General features: G+C 40.8%; 1 protein-coding gene and 1 long non-coding RNA gene across 10 annotated transcripts in view; one reads left to right on the top strand and one right to left on the bottom strand.

Moving 5' to 3' along the window:
* Mast4 (microtubule associated serine/threonine kinase family member 4) overlaps positions 1-12,952 on the bottom strand; it is a 593,693-nt gene that overhangs the window by 218,596 nt on the left and 362,145 nt on the right. The window contains exon 1 of one of the 9 annotated variants that reach the window (XM_085830877.1): positions 3,031-3,324. The exons of the other annotated variants lie outside the window; for them this stretch is intronic. Within the exon in view, the coding sequence (XP_085687003.1) occupies positions 3,031-3,077 (47 nt within the window). The 5' untranslated portion in view covers positions 3,078-3,324. Of the gene's footprint in view, positions 1-3,030; positions 3,325-12,952 lie in introns of those variants that run through there. 9 annotated transcript variants of the gene reach the window in all.
* On the top strand, positions 4,454-11,652 carry LOC110307796 (uncharacterized). The gene is made up of 4 exons (XR_002379466.2): positions 4,454-4,497; positions 5,218-5,283; positions 7,464-7,555; positions 11,573-11,652. It is a non-coding gene; the product is annotated as an uncharacterized LOC110307796 (long non-coding RNA).

Below are 12,952 nucleotides of genomic sequence, written 5' to 3'. Positions count from 1 at the left end.
CTTTCTCTAGCTCCTTCACTGGGGACCCTGTGCTCCATCCAATGGATGACTGTGAGCATCCACTTCTGTATTCTGTATTCTATATCAGATTCCTGATATAGCTGTCTCCTGAGAACCATGTGTTTCTTAAAGAACACACTGACTGCCTCTCTACTGGATCATGGTTCTACATTATCTCATGTGCTCTTACCTGAGAGCGAAGGGTCTAGGAATGAAGCTCTCTATATAGGAGAGGTTTCAAGCCAGCTGCACAGCATCATTAGGTGGCACAGAGAATTGGAAACAGTAGGCCATATAACCTTAAAGTTCACTATTATTTGAAAACGTCTAATATTATCTTTGTTTCCCATTGTGTGTATAATTGAGAGTTGGCTGCATGTGTCACAAACTGAAGTATGACATTGCTCAATATATTTCCACCTATTTACTAAGGGGTTCCAATGAAGCTCAATAGCTTCTAAAACCATTCTCCAGGTTGGTTCCAGTTCTTGGCAAATTAAGGATTTAGATTCCTTCTGCCATCAGAGCACTTCAGAAGCTTGCTGTTTTTAAATGTACTGTACTTGAACTTAGCAGCTCATTGGAAACCTCTCAGGAATGCTCACAGATACATCACGCATTTTCTCTATGCCCATCGAAGTCTTATCTGTACTTTCCTGTCCTAAAATAGCCATGCATGGGCCCTCACGCCATGCTGTCTCCAGACAGAAGCATGTATGATGTGTGAGGTGAAGTGTTATGAGGCAGCTGTGAAATTTATCAAAACAATGACTTTATAGGGAACAGAAAGTTGTCACAAATTTCCGTGTAAGATGACAATTTGTTTATTTCTAGAATTTTTGTTTATTTGATATCTCACATCTAGAGCTTACATGTAAGAAGTAGGGATCAGAACCTGCCCCTGTGTAACTGGCAGATATTGGACTAAATTTACAGAGCGTAAAGAATGCTCCTGCAGAATTCCAAAGCTAGAGTGCCTAGGGAACAAACTCACCTAAAAGGCAATTAGAATGTCTCAGGAGATAGCATTCCTAAACTATTCTAGCCTATTAGGTTAGTGAATTGAGACCTTGTCATGTGGTCTCCAAATAATTATATTATATACCTTTTTATATGCCTTTATATAGTGTCAGGGTTAAAACTTCATTCTAACATTTCTACTGCTTCTCTACAGTGCCTAGAAACTGAATTTACTCAAAGGTGAGTTTTCTCATGAATGGATGCAAAGCTAGCCATGTATATTATAACTTTACATCCAAATGTAAATAAAATAATGAAAGTAAATGGTGTTGAGAAAACTTCCAGGGCATGTAAGTATAATCCTGTATTTTACTATCTCTGTTCCCTAGGTGAAAGCAGCAGTCTAGATGCACGCTAACATGCTAACATTGACCACACAGAGGCCAGACCAAAGAGGGGCTATCTGATACCCAATCAAAATCCAGAGATGTAGGTACTGATTCCTATATCCTGTGTCATGAGCAACTTCATAAAAATTGTGACAACCTCCTAGCCTTTCAAGTCTAAAACAGGATATATCAATTTTATATTTTTAAGTTACTTTAAATTGTCTCCTTGTGTTATGGACAAGATTTTAAAGATGGAGCAAGGAACATGCTTAATACGAAATAGGAAATTCAGAGGGAGCAGGGTTCCATGGCTCAAAACCAGGGGTCCAACTCCTGTAGAAGGGTAGTGCTGCGGATTCTACACCTAAAGCTGTGGGCAGGGATGACTGGGAAGGTAGAAGAACGCACAGCTCTCACTAAGATATTCCAAGAAAATGATGAAGCTTAATGCTACTGTGGGGGTCAGGTGGGAAAGTAACTAGGGCAATGGGTAAATGCTAGTCCTATGCCCATTATGGAAAACACTATACCTGGCAAGAAGGACCTGAGAGTACTCCAACTTTTTATAAGCCAGCATTTTATTTGAATAAAATAAGCAGAGACTTTAAAGGGAGGACTGGTTTAAAAGGTAGTCACCAGGATGTTGTATATTCATTGACGTATTAATTTAGGAGATAATTTCTCTTGCCTCTACAAACTCAAAGGGAATGAATACTTAATTATGGACACCTAAGAGCTCTCTTCTTGAAGAGAGTCCAGTATGATATTATAGGGGATAGAAAGAGTTCACCAAAAAACATAATCCCCTCTCTGTGCTGTAAATGACTCAGGTATTTATATTTTCCTACCAGACTCATATTTTACTGTTTATTCTTTAAAGTGTGTCAGCGCAGACTCACTCACAGCTTCTGCATCTTCCACTAACAGATTTAAAATAAAAATTTGCTGACACTTCCTGCATCACAGATGTCTAACTTCTGCGCCACAAATTTGATGTGGACATTTTCACGTAGCTGCATCAAATCAGAAGGCAGTGAGATGCATTAATGGGTTTGAAAAAAAAAATGAAGAAGAAAAGCAGGAAAAAAAAAACCAGCTAAGCAAACCCAGACCTCAACTAGGTAAACACATCGCATGCCATGGCTGGAGACTGCAGGGAGAATTCCAAATGTTCTTCAGTTCATTAATATTCTGCTGCACTGAAGAAACGTGGGTCCCATCTAATGATCGTCACAAATAACCCTTCTCCTGCATGCCCAGCCATCCTGATGCTCCTGTTATTCAAGGCAGACAGGGGCCTTTCTTCAGAAACAGGCGTTATGAGCACAAACAAACAGCAAGAGAGGAGAAAGACATAGCTATACCGTGGCCTACTGATGCATTCTTTCACAATGAGCTGTTAAGATGTTTCCAGAACTGAGGCAGAGGCAACTTTAAATATGCAGCGGCGCCTTCCTTCCCTCTGACTGCAGTGCAAGGAAAAAAAAAAAAGCCGCTTGGTCTGGCTTTGCACATCAGCTGGAACCAAATGCCATGCATTTAAAGCATGGTCCTCCACCTCACACTGCAGTGCTCTGAGGCTGTCAGTACAAACAAATGCTAAATAGCTATTGGTCCCCCGGAATGAGAAAGCCAGTGTCATGCAGAAAGCATTAAAATATTAAAGACAGACAATACTTACTCCAAGGTCAGCCCCGGAATCTGTAGTCTTTCCCGCTGGGTTTTCATGGTTGGTATATGTTACCGTGCTCTATTGTAACCATGACACACACACACACTCTCTGCCAGCGTCCCGGTGATGACAGAGCGCCAAAAGGAACCTCTCTAAAGGACTGGACTAACAACCTCTCAAGGGGGAGGGGGGATCCTGTAAGTTTGGGTCCTTCCACCTCCAGCAGAATCAAGAGCTGTCAGCGGCTTTCCTCAGGTTAACTGTGGTGCGCACTGCACTGATTTCGTTAAAGGAGCGAGGCTCGCAGCTCTGCATATCAAGTAATTGGTTTCTGATTTTTTTTTTTTTTAAAGAAAGTCGCTACACTCACAGACCCACTTTTTACTTCAGTGAAATAAAGAGTCCCTTTCACAGTGTAGACTGGCGGAAAAATATAAAGCGACAGTATCATACATAAAAGAGTTCCTCTAAGCAATATGTCAACTACCCCCTCCCCATACAGCCGCCCCTTGACACCTAGGCACTGAACTTGCTACCCTAGGCAAGCTCTGTTTCTCCTCTCCTCAGAGTTAACAGCATCACTCATAGTCCACAAGCGATGAGGGACGGTGCCTGGTGGAAATAATTAGATTTTTTTCTATATATGGCCATCAGCAGAAAGAGGAATAAACTAACTGTGCCAATTTGGGGGAAGTTGAACTCTGTTCTAAAGCAGAGACTTATGTGGACGGGTGCAACCCTGGTTGTGGTGGGAAAGTACCAACTAGGAATTCGAGAGACAGGAGAATGTATCCTTAGTTTTGAAAAGCTGTTTTTTAAGAACACCTCAGTAGACCATACTTTACAATGGTAAACCTAACATGGTAAAATCTAACATGGGTTAGAGACGGTATATATTTCACAAGCCAGAAAGTTTCATCCTGTATTTATTCAAGGAACATGGTTTTTTTGTTGTTGTTGTTTCCCCCCCCCCCCCCACCCCCAGTATTCAAAACTTGGAACTAACTGCAGGGCTATTGTCGTATATGAAGAACATATCTGAGTCACTTCCTCTGATGCATTTGAAAATGTTTTAAAGTTTGGCAACCACTGGTTGGTTGAAATGAAACAGGGAAAGAAAAAAATCTTAAGTTTTCTTTCATCAAGAATTCTAATTTTTCAAGTACTACAAGGCTGGGCGTGCACACACACACTCGCACACACCACCGCAGGTGGCATGATATGTTCGCACAGCTACAGCCTGGGACTGTGAAGTCATAGTCCATCTTTATGCCAGAGCAGCAGCTAAGGTACACAGTGGCCTTGCCTAGGTTAGATGCAGCATCTTCATTCTTGCCATGGCACTGTGGTTCAGACTGGGCCCCATACAGAGGGCCAAGGAGAAAAGCAGAGGCTGATTTCCCCCAATGCATCTGACTCTATCTGGCTTCCATTTGTTTTCTCCTAGTGTTACCTTCTCGGTATGAGCAACTGTTGGTAAGTCTTCTGAGCTGAGCCCAGATGAATATTCATGTACTGTCCCACAACTGAGCTCAATCCTTTATTTGCAAATTTTCTCTATGAAAATTGTTGTATTTTTAACTAGTCACCAACTTCTCCGTCAGGGTCAGTAGCCAACCCTCTCACCTTTTAGAAGCAATAAATCCTACTGGAAGTGAAGCCTTTAGATCACCCTTGTCTCTACAGGAAGTGCAATGGAAGGGTATATAAAGTCTTTTTAATTGAGTAAAATAAAAGAAGAAGAAATGATGAAGGCTTAGTGATCACAAAGAGATCAATTTTACTTAGAAGTGGTGATTTAAAATTATCAGTGTTATGATTAAATTTTTTTTTTAATCAGCTACCTATAGCAAAAATAGTTAAACTCTGAAATTCTTTAGTTTTTATGGGAGATTCTCATTTTAGGAAATATACTTTAATCCAATCCAATAAACTTTTATACACAGTTCTTCTCAAGTGTTTCTTCTCAAGCAATAGGCTAGGAACTGTTTTTACTAGCATGTCCATTCAATACTTCTAATTTAATATATTCAAAACTAGACTCACCATCATGACTCTCAGATCCCAAATAACCCTTCGTCCAATGTCAGATGTGTGGTCCCTCTCCATTCTTTCTTCTGAAACCACCCAGATCCAAAGGTACAAGGATTCTTAGCTGAATCAATTTCCTACTGATGTCTCCACCATTCTTCCTAGGTATCCTCCTGGTTGTAGAGACCATAGGAAATCCAAAGTGGTCTTCCTTTCTGAAGGCTTCCACAGGTAACCATTCTGAACAAAGCCTCCACTAGCTTCCTTCTCATTCACAGTAAGACTCAGACACCAGGCACACTTGGGTCCAGATGAGATAGTCAAGTAGCAGTAAGAACAACAAAACAACTGTCTGAAGTCAGGAGCTTAAGAAAGGAGGAAGGAGAGTAGGAGGGAAGGAAGGCTGCCAGGGCCACGTTAGGGGATGCTAGAGAATGACCTTTCAGCAACTTGAAAATGTGGAAGGATCAAACACTTTGCTTTTCCTATGTGCTATACCTCACAGATAGAGAAGTGACTCTTTTATACAGCATTCCAAAGGCTCAGAACAATACTCTTCTCCACGTGCCCACGAATCAGTGGATGTAGGCTGTGAGTCCTGCTGACTGCTGACACCACAGACAGACTTGCACTGGACATTATGTGTCTCCTGAGGCAACAATGAGACTCCTCAGTCTTAACTGAAAAATGCCACGGAGCCCTGGAGAAAGCCAATCTTCTATATCAGAAGATCCATGTGTGGGATGCAGAGAAACTACATGTTAAATAGAATCAGGGGCAAGACCAGCAAAAGCCAACACAAATGAGAGCTTTTCTAAAGTAATATGTTCTAAACAAATATTTTATATAATTATTTATACACTTATTTTTAGTAAGGGGGAAAGAAATGGAAAGTTGAACCTATTAGACTAAAAAGGCTTAAGGTACATAGCAACTAACTAATCCATTGGCTTAGAGATTCATTGCTGTGAAGGCACCATGGCCATGGCATGTATTACAAAGGAAAATGTTTAATTGGGACTCTCTTACAGGTCATAGGTTAAGTCTATTATCATCAGGGTGGGAAGCATGGCAGCATACAGGCAGAAATGGTGCTTGAGAAGAAGCTAAGAGGTCTATATCCTGATCATTAGGCAGCAGGGAGAGACAATGAGCCACCAGGCCTTGCTTAAGCTTCTGAAACCACTATCTCAGTGATGTACCTCTTCCAACAAGGCACACCTAATAGTGCCACTCCCTATGGACCTATTCAAACCACCAGACCCATGAACTTTGTGGGTTCTGAAATCAAAGAAACTATAGATAATGAATCAGACATTTCAAAAATAATGATATAGAACTTATATACACATAATAAATATATATGTAACATCTGCATAAATATGTATACATATTTTAGCTCCCTTTTTGTTTCTGTGATAGAATACACTGACAAAAGCAACTTCTAAAGGCAGAAAGGGCTTATGTGGATGCACACATCAAGGATATGGTCCATCATGGCAGAGAAGTTCAGGTGTCAAGAGCTTGACAAGAGCTATAGCACACCTACAATCAAAAGCAGAGGCCTGTCAATGCACATTCTTATTCAGCTTCCTCTGTCTACTTATACCATCCAGGATTGTAGCCAGGGAATGATACCGCCCACAGTGGGCAGGCCTTTCTACCTAATAAACACAATCAGAACAGGTACACCCAGAAGCTCATCTCCTAAGTGCCTTGAGATTCTATCAGGCTGACAATTAACAATCACCATCTGATACAAAAACAAATACCCATTATCTGGGGAAAGACAATTAGTTGTCAGTATAATATCTCATAATTACCCTTAAATCCTTATCTTTCAGAGATGTACATGAAAATAGTCACAGATAAAATAACGTAATGAAGGTGTGGTCCCAAATAAAAGGAAAAGAGAGAGGCTATAAAGTCAGTTGTGGTTTACTCCTATATTTTAAGCCTCAGTGGGGGAGTAGATAAAAACTCACAGAATATCTGATATGTAAAGCTCCACACTGACCCTATCCTCCCAAAACCTTTCACTCTATGACACTAATGTCTCATCCATCTACTTCATTCCCCTTGTACTTCTGTTATGGTTTGTATCTTAAAGATACCCAATAGCCTGTCAGACCTCAGCCTGTAGTACTACTTGGGGTAGGGTGGAACCTTTGAGGTCAAGCCTAGCAGAAAGAAGTTGGGGCATAGGCTCTACACTCTTGACGAGAACAAGGATCCCTCGGGCTTTCTCTCTTTCTTTGCTTCCTCGAGATTATTGGACTTGCTCCGGTGTGATGAGGGTCTCACCACCGTTACAGAATATCAGAGCTAGGTGACTATGCTTTGGACTGAAATCTTTAAAATGACAAACAAAACAAATCCTTCCTCATTGGAAGATAATTTCCTCACCACAGGAGGACAAACATGTTCCATGCTAACTGGACTCTGAATTTTCTTCATACCCTGCCTGGCTGTCCCATTTGGATACACACTGCTCCCATGCCTGGTGAGTCTTTCTCCTCATCTTAACAAACTTTTCTCTTCAGCACCTATAACCATTTAATCTCTTCTATATTTGATTGTCTTCCTCCATGACTGGAGGCTCCTGGAACACAGGCATGATGTGTGATATGGCTCTAGTTTCTCCAGGACCAAGGGCAGCTACCCTTGTATTTCCCAGAACAAGTTACAACAAAGAAACACTTAAAAAAAATATGAAGGAATGGCTTTGTGTGTTGCAGAAGTTGTAGATTAAAGAGGCTCATCCTAGAGAATTGTGACATGATTTTGGTGGGATAAGTACAGAGGACATTGGTTGACTTTGCTTTGGAGGGCTTCAGAAAGTATAAGACAGGGTCCTTCTCTTGTTATATAAATGATGTCCAGTGACATGCATTTTTTTTTAAAAAAATATTATTTATTTATATTTCATGTGTACTGCTATTTTGCCTGCATGTATGTCTGTGTGAGGGTGGAAGGTCCTCTGGTACTGGAGTTGCAGAGAGCTGAGACCTGCTATGTGGGTGCTGGGAATTGAACACTGGTCTTCTGGGAGAAGAACCAGTGCTCTTAACCACTGAGCCATCTCTCTAGCCCTGACATTATTCATTTTAACAAAGCCAGTGCCGTGGCTAATACTGAGGTCTTTTTATATTATCTCCTGAATAATAGCTCTCAATAAGGTTTTGCAATGCCAGGGGACAGTTTTGGTTTTATGTTTCTGGATACGGAGGAAGACTTCTGTTACCGGCATCTAGTAGGTGGTCAGGATGCTGCTAAGCATCCTACAAAACAGAGATGACACCATTCTCTACAGTAAAGAACTACTCAGCCCCCAAACGCCTTTGTTGTTCTGGAAACCCCTATAAAGTAGAGACAAGGGGCATCTCCCAGACACTTGGCATCGATGACCTGTTTTCAGCATTGTGACTCTGTTTCACACCACTCTGCATAGGTGAAGAGGAGGGGGCATCTCCCAGACACTTGGCATCGATGACCTGTTTTCAGCATTGTGATTCTGTTTCACAGCACTCTGCATAGGTGAAGAGGAGGGCGACCCTCTTATTGTTTTACATCTCATTTCACATTTCTGATTCACAGCAATCTAACTAACCTGAAGGTGTATGGAGACTTTAGTCCTGTTTTCAAGGGGAGTGGCTTTTTATAGCCAGAGCCCCAGAAGTATTTCTGAGTCACAGAAACCTAATTACTAAGGAATCCAATGCCATTTCCCAAACAGCAACCCAGATAGAAAACTCTGCCAAGGAAAAGGTCTCAATATCCAGTAAAATAGGTTCCACAGCTGCTCAGAGGGCAAAGCGGAGGAAGCTAACCCATATGTGATTCCAAATACGCACATCCGAGGCACATGGCCAAAGAGAAGTCAAATCTAAGTAGTTTGGTGTCTCTGGTGAAATTTATGAGACAGATCTCCCAAATCTTGAGGCTCAGAATGCTATAAGGAACATATAAGATGCAAGCCATGAGTGAGAGGGACCATCACTCTTTTTTTTTTTTTTACAAGTTTCAGGACGTATTGATTTGTATTTTTGAACTTGTATATACACTGTGAACATTTTTGGTTTTATCATCTCTAATAAAAGAAGCACAATTACAGAAAACAGGTAAGTCAATTAATTCTATTTCCCCCCTTCTTACTCAACATGCTAATAAAGGTTCTAGCAGATAAACTGAGTTTTCAAGAAGGAAAACTATTTGTAGAATCCATGGGAAGAGCTAAAGATGTCCTTATCCATAGAAAAGATGACCATGTATACAGATGTGTCAAGAAGTTCTATGAGCCGGGCGTGGTGGCGCACGCCTTTGATCCCAGCACTCGGGAGGCAGAGGCAGGTGGATTTCTGAGTTCGAGGCCAGCCTGTTCTACAAAGTGAGTTCCAGGACAGCCGGGGCTACACAGAGAAACCCTGTCTCGAAAAAAAAAAAAAAAAAAAAAGGAAGTTCTATGAGAAAAAATAATGTAAAACAGTGTAGAATTGAAGGTTATTTTTAGGATAGATACAACAAATGATTCGATGAAGCTTCAGGGAGTCTAATCTCAAGTGTGACTATATAAGAGGTTTAAATTTTACACTGGAAGAGTTACTGGAAGGAAGAGGACAGTAAGGTTGGCAACTTCAAAGAAAGAAAGTCTGAAAGAATCTAGACTTGCAAGAGATGTGAACACACTTATTGGAGAAGTAGAAGGATGCTTCAGCAGAGAAGTCAGACAAGTAGACACTAAGACATGTCATAGTCATCTTAGAACACCAAAGCTCAAAGAAGAAGTATTGGATGCCCCCTGAGAAGAAACACCTTGCCTGCAGGATATAAGCAACTTGAAAAATCAGTGACATGACCATCAAAAGCCATAGGCGGCAGAGAGAGGTGAAACAACAATTTTCTTTTTTTTTTTATTAGATATTTTCTTTATATGCATTTCAAATGCTATCCCCAAAGTTTCCTATACCCTCCCTCCGTCCTGCTCCCCTACCCACCCACTCCCGCTTCTTGGCCCTGGCATTCCCCTGTACTGGGGCATATAAAGTTTGCAATACCAAGGGGCCTCTCTTCCCAGTGATGGCTAACTAGGCCATCTTCTGCTACATATGCAGCTAGAGATACAAGCTTTGGGGGTACTGGTTAGTTCATATTGTTGTTCCACCTATAAGGTTGCAGACCCCTTCAGCTCCTTGGGTGCTTTCTCTAGCTTCTCCATTGGAGGCCCTGTGTTCCATCTTATAGATGACTGTGAGCATCTACTTCTGTATTTGACAGGCACTGGCATAGCCTCATACAAGACAGCTATAACAGGTTCCCTTCAGCAAAAATCTTGCTGGCATATACAATAGTGTCTGGGTTTGGTGACTGATTATGGGATGGATCCTGGGGTGGGGGTATTCTCTGGATAGTCCATCCTTTTGTCTTAGCTCCAAACTTTGTCTCTGTAACTCCTTTCATGGGTATTTTGTTCCCTATTCTAAGGAGGAATGAAGTATCCACCCATTGGTCTTCCCTCTTCTTGATTTTCTTGTGTTTTGCAAATTGTATCTTGGGCGTTCTACGTTTCTGGGCTACTATCCACTTATCAGTGAGTGCATATCTAGTGACTTCTTTTGTGATTGGGTTACCTCACTAAGGATGATATCCTCCAGATACATCCATTTGTCCAAGAATTTCACAAATCCATTGTTTTTAATAGCTGAGTAGTACTCCATTGTGTAAATGTACCACATTTTCTGTATTCATTATTCTGTTGAAGGACATCTGGGTCCTTTCCAGCTTCTGGCTATTATAAATAAGGCTGCTATGAACATAGTGGAGCATGTGTTCTTATTACCAGTTGGAACTTCTTCTGGATATATGCCCACACGAGGTATTGCTGGATCTTTCAATAGTATTATATCCAATTTTCTGAAGGACCTCCAGACTGACATCCAGAGTGGGTTTACAAGCTTGCAATCCCATCAACAGTGGAGGAGTGTTCCTCTTTCTCCACATCCTCGCCAGCATCTGCTGTCACCTGAATTTTTGATCTTAGCCATTCTGACTGGTGTGAGGTGGAATCTCAAGGTTGTTTTGATTTGCATTTCCCTGATGATTAAAGATGTTGAACATTTTTTCAGGTGCTTCTCAGCCATTCAGTATTCCTCAGTTGAGAATTCTTTGTTTAGCTCTGAACCCCATTTTTAATGGGGTTATTTGAATTTCTGGAATCCAGCTTCTTGAGCTCTTTGTATATATTGGATTTTAGTCCCCTATCAGATTTAGGATTGGTAAAAATCCTTTCCCAACCTGTTGGTGGCCTTTTTGTTTTATTGACAGTATCTTTTGCCTTGCAGAAGCTTTGCAATTTTATGAGGTCCCATTTGTCAATTCTTGATCTTACAGCACAAGCCATTGCTGTTCTGTTTAGGAATTTTTCCCCTGTGCCCATATCTTCAAGACTTTTCCCCACTTTCTCCTCTATTAATTTCATTGTCTCTGGGACCATCACTCTTGACGAATGTTTAACTATCTGTAGGTTCCTCCAAGGAGAGCACAGTTGAAGTAAACTTTCGAAGATGGCATATATGACCGGTCCTTTCCCTTTAACATCCACATAACACAGTAAGTATTTGATAAAGGTATTGACATGAACTCTTAATAGCTAGTATCCTCATTCATTTAGTAAATTTCTGTTCAGCTGGGTCTGTTCCAGATGCAAGAGATGCAACAATGAATGAGATCAAAAGGCCCATCTATTGGGAAACTTAATAAGGGCATATACAAGATGGTTATGATAGCAGTGGCTTACCTGCATCTTGGATGACACAGAGACAGGGGCTAGATGGTGTCTTTAGCTCAGAGACTAGGACACTCAATCATCTCTAAAGGTCACTGGCAGGTATAAGCTATCAATTCACAAATATTGGGAAAAAAATGACACAGCGTATCTACAGGGGTTCTGATGCTGCACCAAGACTGGCTTGGTAGATGAATATCAAGAAGCCTGCCTACATGAGGGACAGTCAAGGGTTTTATGGAGGTTGCAAAGATAAATAGTGTGTGGTTACAGGTCTCAAAGATTGTTGTCAGTTGAAGAAGCAGGAAGAAGTGTACAGGGAACCTTAATGTTTGGAATTCTTCCTGACCAGGGATCAGAAACTGGTTTTATGGGAGGGGTTCCTTTAATAGCTGGTGTTAACTCTTCAAACTGGTCCTTTATAAACTCTCTATACCCTCACTGGGCAACTAACATGTGGCTGAGTATGTGTGTTCTCTCTAAAGGATACTGCATATTTTAATCTTATTTTAGATTTATTTTATTATTTTATTTTATTTTATTTCATTTTATTTTGGGCAGGGGACATTGTTGGAGACAAACTCATTAGTACTGGCTGTCCTGGAAATCACTATGTAGTCCAGACTGGCCTTGAACTCACAGAGATTCATCTGCTTCTGCCTTTATCTTTCAAGTGCTGCTATAAAAAAAAAAAAAAAAAACCTGTGCTACTATCCCCAGTTAAATAGTTTTTAAAAGAAGCCAGGCAATAGTAGCACATGCCTTCAACCCCACACTCAGAAGGCAGAGGCTGGAAGATAAGTGTCTTTGAAGATAGTCTGGTTCACACAGAGAGTTCCAGGACAGCCAGGGCTACACAGAGAAATATTCTTTCAGAAAAAAACCCAAACAACAACAGCAGCAGCAGCAACAACAATAATAATAAATTTTAAAAGAAAAAATTCTGACATTGCATCTGTAAAAACATCTTCAATAAGAGCAGAGAATTCTAATATAAAGTTGGTATTAAATTCTGTTATTAGATTATTGAGTGATTATATGAAAAGTTGTGTGTGTGTTTTGATCATGGTATTTTGTTACATAAGCTAAGAAAGACACCGTTTAAATGTTTTCTGTGTG

Source organism: Mus caroli, unplaced genomic scaffold (genome assembly GCF_978045245.1).
Source record: "Mus caroli unplaced genomic scaffold, Mus_caroli_1 scaffold_15, whole genome shotgun sequence".
Classification (NCBI taxonomy): Eukaryota; Metazoa; Chordata; class Mammalia; order Rodentia; family Muridae; genus Mus; species Mus caroli.
The sequence above is the reverse complement of the archived record's forward strand: the minus strand, read 5'-3'. Positions and strand labels throughout refer to the sequence as shown.